The sequence below is a fragment of the Siniperca chuatsi genome, linkage group LG2 (genome assembly GCF_020085105.1).
Source record: "Siniperca chuatsi isolate FFG_IHB_CAS linkage group LG2, ASM2008510v1, whole genome shotgun sequence".
Taxonomy (NCBI): Eukaryota; Metazoa; Chordata; class Actinopteri; order Centrarchiformes; family Sinipercidae; genus Siniperca; species Siniperca chuatsi.
Window position 1 is genome coordinate 28,087,895 of NC_058043.1, and position 21,565 is coordinate 28,109,459.

General features: G+C 42.2%; 2 protein-coding genes across 5 annotated transcripts in view; one reads left to right on the plus strand and one right to left on the minus strand.

The window, feature by feature from the left end:
• pdzrn3b (PDZ domain containing RING finger 3b) overlaps positions 1 to 9,094 on the minus strand; it is a 97,079-nt gene extending 87,985 nt beyond the window's left edge. The window contains exons 1-3 of one of the 3 annotated variants that reach the window (XM_044168676.1): positions 7,881 to 9,094; positions 2,189 to 2,275; positions 19 to 126 (exon numbers count right to left, since the gene is read on the minus strand). In XM_044168676.1, coding sequence (XP_044024611.1) covers positions 19 to 126; positions 2,189 to 2,275; positions 7,881 to 8,594 — 909 coding nt within the window. In that variant the 5' untranslated portion in view covers positions 8,595 to 9,094. The remainder of the gene's footprint in view (positions 1 to 18; positions 127 to 2,188; positions 2,276 to 7,880) is intronic. The other 2 variants (XM_044168686.1, XM_044168696.1) reach the window with 2 other exon arrangements.
• Positions 9,095 to 17,201: 8,107 nt separating this feature from the next.
• On the plus strand, positions 17,202 to 20,966 carry LOC122862877. 2 transcript variants are annotated; one of them, XM_044168727.1, is made up of 2 exons: positions 17,202 to 18,778; positions 18,928 to 20,966. In XM_044168727.1, the coding sequence occupies exons 1-2, from the start codon at positions 18,523 to 18,525 to the stop codon at positions 19,452 to 19,454; spliced, it is 783 nt and encodes a 260-aa protein (XP_044024662.1). In that variant the 5' UTR covers positions 17,202 to 18,522; the 3' UTR covers positions 19,455 to 20,966. The 2 variants fall into 2 exon arrangements, with proteins under 2 accessions (XP_044024662.1, XP_044024655.1); XM_044168720.1 differs by having other exon boundaries at positions 18,447 to 18,778.
• The last annotated feature ends 599 nt before the right edge of the window (positions 20,967 to 21,565 follow it).

Genomic DNA, 21,565 nt, shown 5'->3' on the forward strand with positions numbered 1-21,565 from the left:
CTGTCCTCCACCACATACCTCTATTATTCTGTCGTGGATTTGAAGGCCTCCTTCCTTGTCCGCTGGACCTTTATCGACGATCTTGGATACAAAGATCCCTTCATTCGAAGTGCTGTCATTGTCGTCCTATGAAATATGAATAAATACATAAAAACAGTGCTCAGATTGTTAAGGAGAATAGTAGTGTACACATTTCTGACAAAATCTTTGAAACCTTGTTAAATTTAGTGCTGACATCTAAACAAAAGAAGTGTTAGAAAAGTTCAGTAAATCTCTCAATAAAAGTTGGTAAACTACTTTTAAAAACCCTGGAAACACTGAGCAGACATTCACACGGTTTGCCCACACCAACAAAATAAGCTTCACGAGTCTCCCAAGTTAAAGTGTCAGTTCACCCAAATAACATAAAACATATTTTAGCACTCTACTCGAGTGGTACAGCCATGCAGATAGTTTCAGTTTTCTGTGCTGAGGTTTTGAGGTATCCCCCTCTAAAACTTTTGATGCCACCCCAATAAAATGGAGGTGAACTGAATTTAGTTTGTGCTGCTCTAAACACTAAAGAAATATGAGTAAATGGCATTGAAAAGCAGCATATCTTTCCACAAGTAATTTACCAGTTACCTCCGAGATATCTGAAATTGCTGCATCCTATGAAAATGGTTGACAGTGTAATCTGTGGAAAAATCTAAGTCTGGGCACATGAAACCAAAAATATCTGGAAGGCTAGATATTCATAGGGAAAATATGTCGATTTAATTTGGGTATACTGACCCTTTAACCCTGCCCTTGAGTGTGGACTTAAGGGTTAGCTTTAACTTCAGATGCTTTCCAGGCCTGGAGGGGTGATCCCTGCCTGCAAAAGGGTCTACATGTTGACATGCGGACATGTTTCATGGACATGAGGTAGTCATAGGCCATGACCCCAGAGTTAGAGCTAAGACTGGCTTAAAAAACAAAAAAACAACTGCTGCTAACATCTCTCTTAGCACTCTCTTTAAAACCACATGAAACGCATTCTACACTCCTGCAGAGCTCTGCAACACAACTACAATTTAATGGGATACTTAAAGACACCTCAGAAGTCACAGCGCTAACTCTAATTAATCATTTCTGGTCTGCTTCCTTTTTTCAGGGGCATCATGTACAGTGTTAACACGGCAATGCTTTGCTACAAATTTTTCGACAGCGTTACTACTTTGCTTTGCAACTACCCCAATCTTGAGAGTTGTAGACAAACTAGCGCTTCTAGAGACCACAAAACCTGGCAGCTGATTGCTCTTACCAAGCCATGCCAGAATAACAGCCACATGAAACACGTGTGTCAAAGGCTATGGGGATATTAGCTATTTCCATTTTAATGAATAGCTTCTTAAACAGACTGCTGATTTGAGGCTAGCAGGAAAAGCAAAAGCCACGTATTATCTCTGCTCTCTTATGGTTGAGTTTGATACATGGCTCTGTCACAAGAGCGAGAAAGGTTGCAAATCTACCGTAGACTGGGGTAAAAGACACAGCTTTTTATGTCTAGATCTTTTTATAGTTTCTCGCTATAAAAAGTTTTACTGCGATAATCTGTCGCTACAGAAAAATGCGTCAGTGTGAGTAACAGTGAGTACAGTCTGGATGAAACAGATACGGGGAACACCATTTCAATAGGACCTCCGCTGCAGAAAGAAGCTCCATGTATGGAAGATAGATTTGTAACCAGTGGTGAGATATTTTCAACCCTTCACTCAGCAGTATGTGTGGCATCATTAATGACTTTCACTTCAGAGCTTCGAGGCAGAAAGTATAGTGTCTGTGAAAGGTTCAGGCCGGGATAAAAGACCCTTTCCTCTCCTCTGTGTTTACCTCACCACCAAAATCCCCTCAATTAGAGACAAAACAACTGTGGTCAAAGCCATAATCCCAGATTTAACTCTCATAAAAGTAATTATAGTTTTTTTAATCTGTAACGCCAAATCCGCTAAACCAGACCAATATATAAACACAATAAAACTTGATAGATGCGGTCCATCTATCCACAGACTAGAAAACACATGCATGACTGTCTAAATTGTGTCAGTCAGTACAGAGAAAACTTGTGGTGCTTCAAGTATGCGCTATTCATTCCTGGGTTGCCATTTGACACTTGGCTGATCACCGGGGGAGGTGAAACCTCCGAGACGCTCAGCTTTCAACCTACCGCGCATGGCTTTCCTCCTATGATGTTAAAACCAAGAGATCCGCCCTCACGAAGAAGGACAACCGTCACGCTTTTAGTCTCGCCTTCCTACAGACAGACAGAAGAGAGACGTGAACAAAGAGATGGCAGGAGGTTATTCATAATGATCCATTATTAACTCCAGGTGAGCGACAGAATGATTAAACTAGGTACTTAAAGAGAAACAACAGAACAGAAAAAATTACCAACAAATTATCTAACTTATATATAATATTGCAAATGGAACAAGGTGTAGGGGTAAGAGAAAATTAATAATACCCACATCTACACATTCTACACATTAATATGGCTTAATGGCACCTCTGTATTCATATCTTCCCTAGGGCTGAACAATTCATTGATTTTATATTAAAAAAATATATATTTTGAAACAGTGCAACTTTCAAATCGCAATCTTACATAGTTAACAGTATCTTACAAGGTGTAGGAAATTAAAGTTTTACACACATTTGTTAATTTGACCAGCTATATTGACAACTGTAGCTGGAATATTCTACTCAGCTCTAGCTAACTGATGTTAATTCTGTGAATTAGCCAAACAAAAAAAGAGACTAACTTGTTATTGACTGTTCTCTAGTTAATACGCTCTCTTCATGTCTGTACTATTAACGTTTGGCCAAAGATGGTTTTGATGAATGATAACATCACTCACCACACAAAAAGACCAAAAGAGTGGTGAGTTTTTCCTCTAAATAAACATTAAATCGCCTAACTCAGTCAGACAGGCAGCTAATGGATAACGTTAGCTCGGTAGTAGAGTGTAAATGACTGGTGGACAGAGTTGTTCTCATGGTTAAACTAGTCCATCATATAAATATTTTAAGCTTATCACTCCAAAAGCTCTGAATCTTGACTTCCAGGACTCAGGGCTATGAAGCAGCTCATCCTGTAAGTCTGTCAAGCTAACGTTAGCTTAAGCAGCTACAGTGCTGAGCTGTCAGCAGTGTCATTACAGGTCGTTAGTCGATACATTGTCGGGCGTGACTTTCCACGAGTTTGTTAGCCACCTCAAACATCACTCTAGTAACAAATGCAGCAGGTATGTAAGAAATAATCAGGGATGTGATTTTTCCGGATTAATCAGGAATTCCGGATTTTCTGACCTGCACGAAGTACATAATAAATGCACAGCTGAGACGATGAGGTGTCAACTAGACACAACCATATTTTGACATACTGTAATTCTAATAGTTTTGGAAATATATCCAGACATATACAGTGGTTGCGCTTGCGGATTTGCATTTATTAGAAGACTGGACTATTGGCCTTGGCAGAGGTCAGCGCTCTTCGACTGCTCTTGTTGCTCTAGTTAAATTAAATAAATAGAACATCACTGCTGAATGATGATGATGTATACCACTAATGTAATAACTTAATAAATGTGAGATAAATTGTTCAGTTATTCTATAGAAAACTATCCAGGTTTACTTAAAAATTTTGAAGAAAGATCTCTGGCAGGCCCTCAGCAACAAGAAACTACTAGGCTATTTTATCTGAACAAATTAATGTAGAAACATGATAAGTTTGTGATTATGCTTGGTATAAATGATCTTTATTAAAACTACATATATATAGTTTTAGAGTTTAATTTATTTAAAACAAATCCCAATTAAAGATGCAATCCCAATATTGGTTAAAAAAAAAAAAACCCTGAATATTTTCCTCAAATTGTTCAACCCTAACCTTTACTATTCTTAGAGGCTTAGCCAGCCCAAAGACCAGAAGTGACCAGTTCAAGGAGCCAACAGCTCTCTCACAAACTGTTGTCCTATGTAAATTAATACACCGGAGGACCTCTTACTCAGTGGCAACGTGTCATTAAAAACCTCTGGGAAACTCGCAGAGTCAGCTCTTAATCTGTTTTTTTTAAGCGGGACTTAGAGTGGAGTTATGAGCTAACATAATTTCAGCTGCCACTGCAGTATGCTGTGACAGAGAGACTAAATATAAAGCAGATATTATCGGCATCTACAGTGTCCTGACTGCCATATAGGCTAAAAAGACCATCATGTCAGGCCATTCAGGAATGTGCGCTCCTGCACCGTGTCACGGCAACATTAGGGACACATGCTTCCGCATTATAGTGTGTCTACAGCCGTTACTGTCAACAAGAAGACAGTCGGGCATTAAGTGAAAACTGAGTTGACTGAGAATTTGACAAATAAAAAGCAAAAAAGTAACAAGCTATTCCATCCACTTGAGTTATACTGAATCTGCCACAAGCCTCAAAACAAATTGGATGAATTTAAAAAGGTGTTTTTACATTTTGTCTGTGAGAGCCATTAAAATGAACTCAGAGTAATTAAGGAGCATTTTTTTTCCACATCTGCCAACACTCAAAGCTCTAATCCCTAAGAAATGAAGTGAATCTCTTCAGGAGGTTGATTATTTACTAAAACATTAGGTATGCCTAGGTGATAAAAAATAAAATGTCATTACCACCAAAAATCCAAAACAACATCACACACTGACATAATTTGGGGGCTATGTCAGGTAAACAAACGTTTAACATTAACTTAATGGAGAAAGAAGAATGGGGCAGTTTGTTACTGAGAAAAGAGAGCAAACTGGCAGTGAAACTTAAGTCTTCTGCTAACTGGTGACTTGGCACACTCACTGTGAGCCTTCACCTCAACACCAGTCACACTTTCCGAGTCTGCCCTCCATCAAACTGCTTCCCCTCCATCTGCCTCTTAACACAGTGTAGCTAAATATACTCTAGGTACTGCGATGCAGAATGAAAAAGGAAAATATTGATTCACAAACTATTCACCTGTGATTAAGAGAAACTCAGTGACCTGGTCATAGGCATTTCAGATCGTCAGAGATGTTGTATGGCAGATTTCAAATCAATTAGAGGATTATTACTCAGTGAAGCTAAGGTATGTATACAAAGGAAGCAGCAGCTTAATCATTTCTCTCTTTGAAGGGTTACTTATGTCACATTTTCTGTGACTTCTTGATGGCTTTTATTATTGTAATCTCTGTCATATTCAATGGACACCCATGTCTTAGAGATAACTAATGGCGGCATTATTCTGTTAAATTATCTCATAGATTAATGCTTAAAAATGAGACCATAATGAGCCTTATCAGATTGAGCCCATGATTACTTAGATCAAATTCAACTCAATCTGCTTGATGTCTTGTGATTTTGATAGACGCTCTTTATCGCATCAAGTAGGCCTAGCATAAATACTGTCATCCATAGCAGCTAAAGAGGAGTCTGGTTCAAAACAGAGATCTAAGGCTGAATGGAAAGTGTGACAGCAATTCCAGCAGTCCTGAAGTGAACCAGAGGGAGATCTGAGCTTTTTGTTTTTGCTTGTTTTTATTGCTCTTGCTGGTTCACTGAAGATGTTTAAATAGTGGTATGACTATTATTGGAAACTCCAGTCAGTTATTCCACATAGCCAGGTCATCCTGATCTCCCTCGCAGTCGCTGCCTGGACATTAAAAGAAGATATTAAAATCCTCCATCTGGCTCAGGAAGCCTAAGCCGAGGAGGGACAAGAGACTCAAAAACAAACTAAAGTAGGTTACCCGTCGTGATGGGCCTATATTCACTCTTTGACAGTGATTCGAGGAACAAATATGTCATAACAAATCTGCATTAGATCCTTCTCACCACGGAAATTTTGAATTGTGAAACACTGCTAGTAACGGATGCACTCCATTTAGTTGTTCCAGGTACATGGTACTGTGAATGCTGGCTCACTGGCATGGCTTCAAAGGAACAGAGCCATCATAACTGTCATTACCTGGGCTTTTCCTGCTATGACAAATCAAAATATCCCCTGTGAGAAAGCTTTAATAGGAAATAAATTTCATCAAATCTGATTACAATTAATCACTGACATGACAAAAAGGAATTTGAGAGCATTTCAGTGTCAGTCTGCAAGTCACCCACTTCCCATAGCTAATCCCACTTGTGATGCTCTGTTTCATATTGCCATGTGTGTATTGAGGTTCTCCCACCAAACAATCCTGTTCACGGCTTGACTGGACAAAATAAAAGAGCCTTTCCAGGAAAAAAAAAAAAAAAAAAGCTTTCTAACTAACCACATCATCCACAAAATGTTGTTTCTTCTCCTCCCAACCTGCTCTCTCTCTCTTATGTGGATGATTTCCGGAACAATTCCCATGTCTTTTAAGTATGTTCAGGGCGTTACAGAACAAGAGACTTTATTCCTTCTGTTTACATTAGCAGAGTTACACTGGGAATAATACACTGAACGTATATCGACTGAAATGCCTCTGTCAAATGAACCAAATGATATGAAATGATAACCAGCTGTGCTACAGACCCAGCAAGCCTCTGTATACCAGCATGAGCGATTTCACCATTTCCCCGCATCGGTGCTTTTGATGCGCAGTTTACCAGTCTACCGGAACACATTTTGCTGGGAACTGAGCCCATAAAGAACAAATGAAACCACCAAGCAAAAAGACCAAAAAAAAAAAAAAAAAAATGAGAGAAGAATGAAGTCTATGAGAGATGTCACTTTAACAAGATGTGCAGTTGTGTGAGAAACTGAGTAAGAAACTTCAGTGACAAAAATAGGGAGTTGAACTCTGAGAAAAGTTCCCATTCATCCACATTATTTTATGTAACACTGTCAGCCGTGTGTGTCCAATCTGTGCAAAATGTAGTGAATCAAAAGCTCCTCCTCCTGTTCTTGGACAGATTTTATAACTAAGCCTGATTACAATCTGACCACTCCCCCTCTGCTGATCATCGCAGCAGTGCAACCACCATACACTAATTCAATTCATTAACTGACTTATGAACCTCTGCATCCTTTATGACGTTGATAATTGGTCATTACAGGAGGCATTAGGTTTTTTAATTTGAACCATAAAACATCTTTACACCAGGGACTCCTCCAAAGGAGCCTGTACTAGCCCACAGATTTAGATACATTATAAACCAGTGACCAGCAGACAATTCTTCATCTTTTATTACAAGATGTGTTCAGTATCCACAAAACATTGGGATATTAAAGGCCTTTCAGCCCCTCAGATGTCCTTCAAGCACTGTTGAGGCTCCTACTGATATTCACTGTCTTTCACAACACTCACACAACTTTGGTGCCAGTGACTCTGCTACATCCGTGATGGTCTGGGGGGGGGGGAAAGGCGAACACCCGGTGACAGAAAGCCTCAAACAAGCATGCTGCAAGGTGGCAATATAATTGGAACCTGGCTCTTGTTGTGTACAGAACTGCAGTAAATATTTGGCCCTCCCCCACTGACTGCCAGCTGGCCAGAGGCACAGCTGACATCCATGTCTCAAAGCAGACAGCAAAGAAACAAACTTCTGAGCACTGTAGGACTCCTGAAAACTTGGAGAATCCTCAGAAAAATCCTCAATAAAGTTTGACCTCCATTTTCATCTGGGATGTAGTTAGAAAAAAGTACTGAGATGGTAGGCCCAGAATGCAAGCAAACATGTTGAGAAAGACATTTTAAAGCATGCTGGCCCTGAAACATTTGCACTGCAGGATGTCAGTAAAGATGAGTCAAAATATATGCTACTGATATATGCAGAAAATGTACTGCCTGTGTCTACACTATCAGAATGAACTGTGGATAAGAGAGGGGGGGAAAAAAGTTGCTTGTGCTCACTGAAAGTTGAAGCTTTGTTGCTTACCTTGCAGGAGAAAGCCACGGTCCTGGTGAGGGAGTCGATCCTCTCGCTATACTCGGTGAATTTCTTCTGATATTTCAGAGCTGTCATCTGCAGCTCGCTGTGCACGGCGGAAAGTTGTGCCAGGAGTGACTTCTCCCTCTTGTTGGCTTTAATAGTCTGCTTCTTGAACTCTCTATCCAGGCTGACAATTTTGCAGTGCAGCGCGCTGTTGTGCGCCTTCAGAGCGATCAGGCAGCAGTGGCTGTTTAATTTCTGCTCTTTATGGGTGAGCATCAATCCGCAGCCGCTCTCGCATATCCCCACCGGTCTGTAGTCGCACGTCTCCCGCATATGAGCATCCATGTCCCTCAGGTTAAGCACCTCGTTGCATCCTTTATTCCTGCACTTCGCCGGGGAGTAGTCGCACATCTCGGCATGCTCGGCCAGATGCTGCAGCTTCACCACCGCATCGCAGCCCCTCGCGTGGTTGTCACATTTGATCTCCAGCTTCAGGATGAGGTTTTTAAGAGGCAGGACGTGGTTCAGCTCTTTGGCGGAGATCCGCTGACATTTGACGGGGCAGCTGCTCTGCTGGACGACCCAGGGCAGCACGCAGCCGGAGCAGAAGACGTGACCGCACGGAGTCGTCAGCGGGTCCTCCAAGACTTTGTTGCACAAGTTGCATTTGAAATCCGGGTCCACGGTCCCCTTGAAGCGGTCCAGCTCGAATCCCATGGTTTTGAAAGTCCAATTCCAAACTTGTTGACTCCCCACCCCCGCAGATCTGAGTCGGAGCAGTGAGGGGTTTTTAGCTGGTCATTGGTGGAACGCTCACAGACCGACTACAAGCTCTCTTCACTGTCTAAACTTAACTAATTGACCGAGACTTTTGGTGCCTTCAAGTACACCTCGTAAGCCTATTATTTCAAGTCAGAAAAGATATAGGCCTAAGGCTAAAATAGAATTACTTTACTTAACTTTTCAAGTAGAAACAACATTGTTGTAGAAATGCAAAATGAAAAAGACAAACTCTGGATAAAGTTGATTGTTATTAAAGGTTATGACATCTAAAAGTTAGAAGTTAAAAATGAAAATATAAAGCTACAGTAGTAGTCTATTATGCGATATGCCGAAATTGTATTCTCTATTAATGACACTACACACGTGGTCTTTGTCATAAAAATATCAAATTCAAAGTCTCTCACACGCTGTTCACGTGACCTAAACCTGTAAATGCAACGATCCTGACCGTCTCTGAAGGCAGCATTTCTAGGGGCGAAATTGTGGAGGAATACTCTACCGTAAGTACTCTATTAACTGCGCATATGAGGTTTAGATTTTGGCATGAAAATAATTTTTGCTGTCAAAATAAAAAAGTTTTATGCAGAATAGAAGTAGCTTAGCTCATCCATCTACTTGTAACCACTGAACACCCCATGGTTGTGATTTACTGGTTCAAAATATGGGCAGATTAAAACTTTTTGAGACTAATGTGAGACGTTATAAACTTGACCTACTGTAGAGGGCCCTTATTTGTTTTCATCCATAGTCTGGAATTTTGATGCAGCCTACATACTGTGAAGGGACAACAATATAATTTGACAATGCAGATAAAGTCTATCATGGAGCCCTATATCTATATTCCCCACCTGAATATTTGTGATAAACAGCAAAATTCCACTACATAAATGTGATTAGACAAGGTGACATGACAGTTAGATATTTACAACACGGTGGGTGAGCGTTCAGGCATGCGCAACACTTGTGAAAACAAGCAACTTTGGAAGGACATTACGAGTACAACCACAAACAAGACTGTCAAGTTACAACACACTTTGAGTGAGGAGGAGACCAGGTAAAAGTTGGGAAAATCAACCTGGATCACAATGTGTGGAATGAAAATGAATATTTGAGGCACCACAGAGGGATTCGTGTTTAAACACACCTCTCACCACACTCCTTACATAAAGACAGCATGGTATTACACTGTTTTACCACTTTGACACTTCATTTGACTGCATTTTCAAGCAGGAGGCCCTATAGTACTGAATGTATTTGAATTGTAAATGAAACTCCAGTGAGCACACTGGATGTGCTCAGTGAAGGAAAAGAAAAGCCTCTGCTGTACAGGCAGAAACACACAGCCTTCAGTGGTTCTGACCCTGCCTTGATTAGATACCCATTCCTACAGGTTGCCTCCTCTTTCGGAAATCCAGTTTTATGCAATGCCATGCTCAATAAAACCTTTCCATATGTGCATTATCCAGAACTAAAAACAAGGGCTTATCAAAGACTTAATGGACAAAGTGTGACAGAGAGAGGCTGAGCTTGCGGGTAATCCTACACTGATGTTATGGGTTGTCTTAGATGGGGTGGAAGAAAAACTGTGCAGTCACGTCAAAGGTCCTTGTACTGTGTATATACAGCCTGTTTCATACTCACTGTACGATAACATATTTTTCTTAGCAGGTACTCTTTAGGTCATGGCTTGATATTTTTAAAATAACCTTTAAAGAGATAAGAAATGTTTAAACAGATGTGGAAAAATGAACGGATGAAAAATGAAAGAGAGAGATGGTGTTTTACTTTAACACCTGTTTCTTCGGTCAGTTTTCACAAAGTAATTGGAATTTTTTCTTACTGATGCACATCAGCTATATATGGCCGTATATAATTTCACAGTCCAGAGCTTAAGGTTGCTATCAAATCTAGCACTTTTGCTCAGGGTACCTTAGAAATATTATCCTGGAATATTGTGTTCAGCGCAAACCAGCAACCTACCATCTACAACCAGCCTCTCGACCTCTGGGCCAGCCTGCAGGCTGTGATTTCTTACTTCAGTCCAGGAACAAACAACCTGCCTGTCTGTGTATGGCTGTTTATTGTCAGTTGTTTGGTCTGCCTCAGTCGGAGGAATGTTTGCTCTCAGTATGGAGTTGGAGAAAAAATAAGCAGTTTTTATAAACTGTGTCAGAGTCAGAACAAGCATGAAGCTATATGGCATGGTACAGTATGTTAAAGAAACTGATATTCTATCTGTCGGACTGGTCTGTTTAGGAATGTTTCCCATGAAGCTGGGTGAAGTAGTAACAGAGGGGGTTTAGATGAGTCCATGTTGGGTCCAGCCCAAAAGACAGACAACATCCCAGTGGAGATAAGAGTTAATCCCAGTCCTCAAACCTAAACTGTGAGTAAAGGATCAGGACAGACCGGACTTTAATGCTTCCACCAGACCTGCAGGCCAAAATAGTATTTGAAGATAAGTTCCATGTAAGAATCCAAGCTTTCAGTTTTTTGGCTATAGGGCACCAGTTGATTCTGATTTAAAGGAATTGTCAATAGACATTTTGGGAAATATGCTTATTGACACATTGATACAGATTAAACAAACAAGATGTAACATGTTAATTAGTGAGCTGTAGAGGTGCCAGTAGGCATTTTGTTACCTCCAGACAGAGCTAGGCTAGCTGTCTTCCTCTGCTTCCAGTCTTTATGCTAAGCTAATAGCCTGCTGGTTGTAGCTTCATATTTAGCGTAGAAACATGAGAATGGTATCAATCCTCTCATCTAACTCTCAACAAGAAAGCAAATATACTTATTTCCCAAAATGTCTAACTATTCCTTTAAGATAAAATCATCAAAAGCCTTGTTTTCTTTTCAAATTAATGATGTATCACATAAGAGATGCACAAATATTCTGAGCAAAAAAGTGTGCAAAGTAATGCATGCTTTGAGTGACATGAACAGAGTTGTCCTGGGTTTCATTGTTGAACCTTCTTACTTGAAGCCTTTGTTGTAAAGCAACAGAGAGATCTAGTTTTCAGTGTGTGTGATGAGGGTGTTTTGTATATGCTTTGAAGTTGGGCCATTTAGTAATCATCGCCACTCTTCTTTAGACATGTCAAAGACATGAGGGCCATGTGGGAAACTGCAAAGATGAGTTATTGCTTTTCGGGATGCCTTTTCATGTTGCGCTGAAACACGATGTACTTACAAAAGGAATACGCTATCCATCTCGCTGTGGTTTCCCATGTGCCTGCAACTCCCTTGGGAGTCAGTAATATTGTCAAAACTGAGTCTTGCCCCCAAATGATTTATATGGCAATAGCATGGTTTGTTTTTCTTACAAACATCAGTGACTTATTCTGCCTTTCACAAGGGGAATTGGAGTTTTGTGGCTCCAGCGCCTTGAGTGAATGAGTAACTTTAAAGGCTGTTTGGAAAGGTCTCGGGGTGACCTTATGGTCAGGTTGGGCTTGTTGCTGGGAACCAACGACGCTACACTGGCCTTTGCTAGAACGTTACAGACAGATGGTGTGAACCAAATAACAACTCTGGCTTTGTCAGTCTGTTCAACCGTCACAACATCCTCGCAGACATAAACATGTGAATGTGCGATTGGTAATGATTGTACAACACAGGGGTCCGCAGTGGTGTTGTTGAAATCCACTCTTAATAGTATACAGCTATGAAACTCCAAATTGATTGTTAACATGTTGTTCCACACGAGCAAAGTCTCACCAAACACAGTTGATAATCAAATGCAGAAAAACAAAGACAGATCCACAGTAGTGACGTGCAAAATATTTGCAGGTGCTAAAAAGATCCTTGTCACAGACTGCTATGTGTATATGAATAAAGCCAATAAATATTTTGCACACTGTTCTGAATTCTCTCAGGGAGGTTGGAAACAGGATGTGGGTCAGTGGAACCCAGATTTACCCAAAAGCAAAACTGCACAAATAGGGAAAATCCCCGTTTGATATGAACTAAGCCAAAGTCTCAGAACAAAGTCTGACCTAAATTTGCAGTCACATACAGTAGCTAATTAAATCTTCATGGCAGAGACATGCAGACAAAGTATACAGACACTGTGCCTTTGCCATCTTTGGCTGAACTGCCCTTCTGGACCAAATAAAAATAATAATTATCATTATTACAACTTAATTATTGTGAGAAAGCCTGCCATGTACACCTTTCTTTCTGTTTGTGCATGAGTGAACATGTACGGTTTTTGTTATTATGTAGGTGCTGTTTAGTTAGTAGTTAAGGTTTGGTGTGGTTGCTTTGTGTGTTTGCCTGATACTAATTTGTGACTGTTCAATACTTGAAATTTGTAATAGCAAAGTGATGTAACAGCGCACCAAAGGGCTTTTCCCAGGATAGGAGAAAAACAACCAACCAACCAAAAAGAAAGAAAATAAAAAGTGAAAAGAGAAAGTGAAAAGCGCCAACTTTTGTGTCTATGGTATAAATTTCGAGAGGAGTATGTGTGCATTGGGACACACCAAGTGTGTGTCTGTAAGGAGTTCTGATTGGTTGTGACCGCAGCAGCGGTAGATAAATAGTGGCCCATGGGCCAAATCTGGCCTTGCAACAAAAATATTTGGCACTCTAATGAAAGCTTAAGTTTTTCATTTCATAGTTTACATCAAAACTTTAACAATAATTTTTCATAAATCTACTGTAGATAACAATGTATATACAAGGATCATGTAAATCCCAACAAATTTGACCTTGTAACATCATCTAATACTGTCCCCCCGTGAAGAGAGTCATTCACATCAAGGCTACTGTATTTTTTTCTGCATTATTTGAACAGCGCATGGCGCTGAAATGAAGTCTAATAAACTTACCAGATGAGCAACACAAATAAATAAATCTTCATTTAAATGAAACAATTAGCTCTCAAAATTCAAACACAGTTTTGATTCCACGGCTTTAGCCTATTAGACCACCACCTAGTTGTGTCAACGACTGTACTTTAATTCAACAATAAATTAAATGGGTTACTGGTGCTGTGAAGATAACTTATCAATTGCATCACTAGTCTCATAGTGCAACACAGAACATTTGTATATACAATATGAGTAATTTTTTCGCCAGTTGAGTATTAACATAAGGTGCTGTAACTCTGTTAGCCTAAATTTACTAATAGAAAAATTGTATCAGCCCTCTGATACAATTCCAAAACGATCACTTAACAAATAATAAATCAATGTCACTCTTAAAATAATATAAAAGAAATAAACAAACAAAACATATACAAATTAATTTGAACCACCGTGCCTGTAAAATGTTGATGTCTGCCCATCAATGAACGATGCTGAAAAAAACTGGCCCATAGCTGAACCTAATTGCTTACCCTGACATATAGCATCATATTTTAGATTCTCAAATAATGATGATCTGTAATCATGTGTTTCTACCTGAAACTATCAGCAGAGTGTGATCTGCTATAGATCTTGTATAAAGCCTTCAGCATTTTTTCAGATGGACTAGCATAATGCATTAGTTACAGAGGTTTCCAAGACACAAGTGTGTAATATTAGGAACAGATGAGTCCCTCTGCGGGGGGCAGGAGGGGAGAAAGGCACTTGAGAATTTAAAAAAAGTTCCTTTCTGAAGCCTGTGAAGCACTGTTGATTTTCTGAAAGCTGTGTTCCCACTGGATCCATAAATAACTTATTAATCTTGGCTTATTAAAGAAAGAAGAAAAAAACGCTTAAAGAAAGAAGTTTTAATATGAACCACATAGAGTTTAAAGGTTATGATTTCACATCCATATAAGCACATTTAATCTTTAATACATTTTACCATTTAAAGATATTTCTTTTTTCTTTTATATTTGAACTATGCAGGGCCTACGGATGGCAATGTTGTTGGTTGTCCAACTTGTTTGGTCCATCCTACACTTTGATCCACAGCAACTTGACAACTTTTCATGGTTCCACAAGGATATAAAGAATTTTGGTCTTGATCTTCCCTTTAGCGCCATCACGAGGTCAACACTGCTACTTTACCATCTCAAAAACTAATGGAGTACAAACTGTACTGTTTGAGGCGATCTTTACTTTAGTGTCATCATCAGCCAAATATCTTTCACTTAGAATACAAAAAATATCAAATTCAAATGGGTAGGCTGCTGTTAAATTTGCAGAGTACATTCATGCTCCCCAGAAGATGACATCTTTCCACTATGGATGAGCTCTTCTGCTTAGCAAATAAGATATTTTCTAATCTAATCAGAGGATTCAATTAAGCACATATATATCACACACACACGCACACACACACACACACACACATATATATATAGCACATATATGCTTTTAATGGAACAATGACTGTGCTTGGACTAATTCTATTCACCTTATGTATGCTTCCTTTAAGCAATAATTAGTATTATTAGCAAACAGTCCATAAACAAAGACAATCTGGCAAAGAGCAGTGAACATAGGAAGTATATATAAGGGGTTGGCTGAGGGAGAACCCAGGGGCAGGTAATAGGGCGCAGGTGTGGGTGATTAGAGGCAGGAAAGACACTGGGGCAGGAACTGAAATGACAGGAGAGGTTAGTCTTTCAAAATAAAACAGGAAACACAATGGGCAGGATTAATGGGATGTTACATTACCCCCCCTTCTAAGGACAGCTCTGGAAGTAGTGCACCAGCACCTGAGCAGATGGCACCACAATCTCCTCTTCCAGATCTGGGAACAAGGGTGGCAGGTACCCATGCACACACTGGAATGGAGAGAGGCCTGTGGCTGAGACAGGAAGGGAGCTTATGAGCATATTCTACCCAAATTAACTGTCGGCTCCATGAGCTTGGGTTCTGCGAGGCTACACAACAGAGCCTTGTCTCCATCTCCTAGTTGTAATGTTCAGTCTGACCATTGGGCTAGGGATGGAACCCAGAACAGAGGTTTGCTGTGGCCCAGATTAGCCTGCAGAACTCCTTCCAGAATTGGGAGGCAAACTGGGGACACCAGTCAGACACATCCTGAGGAAGGCAATGTAAATGAAAAAAATGGGAGAACATAGTTTGGAAGTTTGGGCAGAGAAACAAAATGTGCCATGTTGGAAAAACGGTCTACAATGGTGAGTATCACGGGGTTACCTTCAGACAGGGGCAGTCCAGTGACAAAGTCCAAAGAAATGTGGGACCAAGGCCGCCGTGGCACCGGTATGGGGATGTAATAATCCAGATAGACACTGGGGGAGGTCTTATTCTGTGCACAAATTTGACAGGCAGCGATGAACTCCCTTGCGTCCACCTCCAGTGAGGGCCACCAGAAGCACTGTCTGAGGAGACTGACAGTCCACTGCATCCCCAGATGGCAGCTCAGCTTGGAGGTGTGCCCCCATTGCAGGACCCGAGAGTGCAGAGTGGCTGGGACGAAAAGGAGGTTGGGAGGGCACCCATCAGGAACCTGTGTCCCACCCAAAACTCGTCTCACCTCACTCTCAATGCCCCAGGTCACAGCACCAACCACACAGGAAGGTGCAGGGGTTGCTGGGGGCATTGTCTGGTCCAAACTGGTGGGAGATGGCATCTGGCTTGACGTTTCTGGAGCCAGCATGATACAACAGGGTGAAATCAAAACGGTTGAAAAACAATGCCCACCTGGCCTGGGAGTTCAACCTCTTGGCTGTTCTGATGTATTCCAGATTCTTGTGATCAGCCCACACCAGGAATGGCTGCTCAGCCCCTCCAGCCAGTGCCTCCACTCCTCCAGCACCTGCTTGATGGCCAGCAGCTCCCAGTTGCCTACATCCTAATTCCTCTGTGCTGTCCTGGAAAAGAAAGCACATGGGTGGACCTTGTTGTCCCTGGAGGAGCGCTGAGAGAGGACCACCCCCATATCCAAAGCATTGACCCCGATGATGAACTGGAGCTTGGGGTCTGGCAAGGTGAGGATGGGTGTGGAGGTAAACCGTTCCTTGAAGGTCTGGAAAGCCACGTTAGCTTGGGGGTCCACAGGAACCTGGTGTCTGGGGAGGCAAAGGCATGCAGAGGGGCAGCAACAGAACTGTAGTTTCTGATAAATCGTCTGTAAAAATTAGCAAACCCCAGAAATCTTTGTACTTGCTTGCGTTCAAAAGAACTGGCCCGTCCATGACTGCATTAACCTTATCTTGATCCATCTGGATCTCTCTAGGCGACACGATAAAAGCCAGGAAGGAGACAGACTGCTGGTGGAACTCACACTTCTCCTCTTTGACATATAATATATAACCAATACATAACCATTGAAGAACCTTCCGGACGTGCTGTTCATGTTCCCTCTCATTCTTGCATAAAAATGATTATGTCATCCAAGTACACAAAGATAAAGTGGTTAAGCATGTCCCGCAGCACGTCATTGACCAGGGCCTGAAACACAGCTGGAGCGTTAGTGAGGCCAAAGGGCATAACCAAGTATTCGTAATAGCCACTAGGCGTGTTAAAGGCTCTCTTCCACTCATCCCCCTCTTTGATCCTGACTGGATAATAGGCATTTCTGAGGTCAAGTTTAGTGAAAATGGAGGCTCCCTGCAACAGTTCAAAAGCGGTGGAGATGAGTGGAAGTGGGTACCTGTTCTTAATAGTGACCTCGTTGAGGCCACGGTAGTCAATTCAGGGGCATAGACTACCGTCCCCCGATCTGGCAGGGGACTAGGAGGGGCGAATGAAGCCAGCAACCAAGGAGCTCTGAATATACTGGTTCATAGTCACTCTCTCCGGGGCAAACAGTGAGTAGAGGTGACCTTTGGGAAGGAAAGCCCCAGAGAGGAGATCTATGGCACAGTCATAGGGTCAATGGGGAGGCAGAGATGTGGCAAGGGCCTTGTTAAATACCACCTTGAGGTCCAAGTACACAGGGGGAACACCAGAGAGATCTGAGGAGTCTGAGAAAGGATCAGGAGACTTGGGAGACACCTTAGGGGAGGCAGACAGGAGGCAGGATGAGTGACATCTTGTATTCCAACCCAAAACAGGCCCCATGCACCAGCTAATGTTGGCCTATGTTGTTAAGTTTCTTCAGCCAGGGATAACCAAGAATAAGTGGCAGCTGAGGAGAGTCAATGACGTGAAAAACAAGGTGTTCAGAGTGATTACCTGACATGAGGAGGCTGAGGGGTGGAGTGTGGTGAGTCACCCGGCAGAGCAAGCGGCCATCCAAGGTGTTGGCCAACAGGGGAACCGGGAGTCTCTCCAACCGCAGCTGGAGCTGCTCGGCCAGACCCAGATCGATGAAACTCTCATCAGCTCCAGAAACCATTAACACAGCCAGCTCCAAGGAAACAGCAAGAGAAGACAAGCAAGCGTGAGTCAGAGGTCTGGAGGGCAGAGAGGAAGAAGAGGTTTGGCTCACCAGTAACCCTCCATTAACGGATGAGCCCGGCCTTTTACTGGACACCTAGCCAGCCTGCCCTAGCTGCCCGCAGTAGATGCACCTCTCCTCCTTAACACTAGAACGGCCACGACGGTCATTTTGACCGTTTTGAAATTTATATGTGCAATAACTTTGTTGAATAAAAAAATACAATCCTGCTGGTACGTGACTTTTCCTAAAAGTGTCTGTATTTTTATTTACAATGGGTTTCATATAAATTACACAAAAGGAAAAGAAAATATGATCATTTTTACCTATTTCAGCCATACACGGTCATTTTGACCGCACTGAATTTCGCGCTATTCTATTGTTCTATTTTTCGCGCGCTTTGTTATACAAATAGGAACTATTGTCAAAGAAAAATCGCTAGCGGTCTCTAGTGCTATTAGCATATGCTAATTTGCTTACGAATACAAATTATTAGGCTAAATTGGCTATCAGTATAATAATTTAAGAAATTCAGTAATTGCCTAGGTTGGAGTTTATAAGGAGCCTTTAGAAAATGTCTGAAATGAGTGAAAGAATGAAGAGAAAGATGACCGCTGCCATGGCCTTGGAGATGCTTCAGAACTTGGACAGCGATGACTCTGATGCAGGGGATCTATCGGAGGTGGAAAGTGACAGCGACCTTTCCTTTGTGCAAGAAAACACTTCATCCTCATCAGAGAGTGATTCAGAGTCCATACCGAGGAAAAAGAGGCGGCTACTTTCATCGGAGACTAGGGATCCAGATGTTCCGTTCACGGCTGACGTTCCAGGTGAGCTGCCCTGCGCTCCGCTATGCACCGCTCTCCTGTCTTGTGCTGCCCTGCGCTAGTTATAGCCTGGGCTATTCGCTAGTTATTTTTATCATTATGCTATTATTATTATTATTATTATTATTATTAGGTTATTATTGTTGTCCTAGGCCTTCCCGAACCAGTACCTGCTCTTGAGCCAACTGGAGTGCTCAGCCCGCCCTTGGAGTCATCTCGGCCGGAGGCCGCTGTGGAAAAGGGGAAGGATGGGACGGTGTGGACGGTCCTTCAGTCAACTGAACGTCCAGGGAGAAGGCAGAGCCAAAATGTCCTGACTGAAGCTGCTGGCCCCACAGCGCACGCGAAGCGCAACATCGGAGATGCGCTCACGGCCTTCTTGTGTGTGTTTGATGATGGTATGCTGAAACACATCAGGGGCTGCACTGTGACTGAGGCACATCAGCACCGTGGTGACAGCTCATGGGACCTGACAGTGGCTGAACTGAAGGCCTTCATAGCGCTGCTATATATCCGTGGAGCACAGGGAGCAAAAAACATGGAGTTGGGCAGCCTTTGGTCGGAAAAATGGGGCTTCTCGTTTTTCAAAGAAACCATGTCCAGAAATCGCTTCAGGGAGATAATGAAATTCCTGCGGTTCGACAAAAAAAGAGACCCGACGTGTGCGTCTGCAAGATGACAAGTTTGCCCTGGTATCGGCCACTTGGAATAAGTTTGTTCAGAACAGCATAGCCTGCTACAAGCCCAGTGCCAACATAACCATTGATGAGCAGCTGTTCCCCACCAAGGCCCGGTGCAGATTTATCCAGTACATGGGAAATAAGCCTGATAAATTTGGAATAAAATTTTGGCTAGCTGCGGATGTCAACTCAAAATATATGCTGAACGGGGCTCCATATCTGGGAAAAGAGGAGACGTGGAGCAGAGGTCAGCTCGTGGGAGAGAGTGTGGTGCTGAGACTGGCGGAGCCATTCCTGGGGAAGGGAAGAAATATTACTACAGATAATTTCACTTCTCTCAAACTGGCCACCGCCTTACAGGCCAAGAAGACCAGCCTGGTTGGCACCCTGGGGAAGACGAAGCGTGAGTTGCCCCCCTCTGCAAAAGAGCAAGCGGAGCTGTTCAGCACAAAGGTGCTAAAATGTGCAGGTGCGACGCTCACCATCTACCAGGGAAAGCCGAGGAAGAATGTGTGCATTCTGAGCTCCGTGCACACAAGCGTGGGCATTACCGATGGGCCGAAGGCAAAGCCGGAGTCGGTAACATACTATAATAACACCAAATATGGCGTGGACGTCCTGGATCAGATGGCAAGGGCGTACTCTGTGAAAGGCGGTACGCGTAGATGGCCAGTGGCTGTCTTTTATAACATCCTCGACCTGGCTGGAATCAATGCCCACATCCTCTTCAAGGAGTGCACCAGCAGCAAGATAGCCCGGAGGAAGTTCATGCAGCAACTGGCAGAGGAGCTGAGAGCGGAGTTCATGGAGGGAAAGGGGGCAGCATGGCAGTTGGCACAAGGTCCAAGTCAGCAGCAGAAGCAACCACCACAGCAGACACCAAAACGGAGGCAGTGCCAGGTTCGGAGAAGCTGCAAACAAAATAAAACACACGACACCTGCTGCAAATGCCGCAAACCTGTGTGTGGAAATTGTGCACGGAGAACAGAGGTCACTTGCGTTGACTGTGAAGCTTAAATAGCCAAGCATGCTATTGATGTAATTAGTTAATATAAAATTAGTAGCCTAATTCTTTTATGGTTTTAAACGTCGTTCGTGGCTCTTTTTTTAACGTTAGATCTGCTCGTTTCCAGCTTTTCGATTATTTTCTGTGTTATAAATGTGTTATAAATGTTAAAACAAACTTTTTCAGAATCAAATAGATCCTTTTAATTGTTATTATCTTGTTCTGAGTTATGCTGAATAAATACGGAAAAATACTGGTGTGAATTTAGCTTATGTGATAATTACGGTTTGCTATATGCGATGATGTGAATATTGATAAATGTATAATTAAACTTTTTTAAATGTACATTTTGGTGTTATTTGGTTTTTTAAAAGATATCCTAACACATCAAATACATTAATCTCCCATTTAGGTATTTATCACTAGAGAATATAGAGTTTGGTATCTAGCGGTCAAAATGACCGCTTACGGCAATTCTAGTAGTTTTGGAATTCTGGCACTTCTAGTGTTAAGTCAGTGCTGGCGTTCCTCCGCAGAGAGGTGGGTGCGGCCCAGCTGCATTGTCTCCTCCCTTCCCCCAGGGAGCGCTGTGGCCCCAGTACTCAGAGCCCCTGAAAAACTGTGAATGGGTGAGTGTTTGTCCCATTCTACCATAGCCCACTCACATGCTCTCCCCGAGAGGCTGGTGATCACGAAAGCCACTCGGGATTGCTCAGTGGGGTAGGACAGGGGCTGAAGCTAAAACGTGAGGGAGCAGAGAGTCAAAAATAAGTGACATGTAGCAGCATCGCCGTCATACTTCTCCATGTAAGGCACCCAGGGCTTAGGGTGAGGACCAGGTAGACTCACCGAAGCAGTAATAATGTAATGGCAGTAGAGCAGATGAGGCAGGTGATGCTGAATATTAATATTATTACCAATACCATTACTATTATTTTAAATCTCAATGTGGAATTGAGATCTGCTAATAAGTTCTGTTCAAGGTTTCTGCCTGTTAACGGTTTTTCCTTGCCTCAAGTGCTTGCTCATAGTGGGAATTGTTGGGTCTCAGAAAAATGTTATAAAGAGTATGGTCTAGACCTCGTCTGTATGAAAAGTGCAATA

Excerpts from the sequence above, each read along its gene's own strand:
- LOC122862877 (XM_044168720.1), top strand. The coding sequence starts at position 19,588 with ATGGGAAATAAGCCTGATAAATTTGGAATAAAATTTTGGCTAGCTGCG.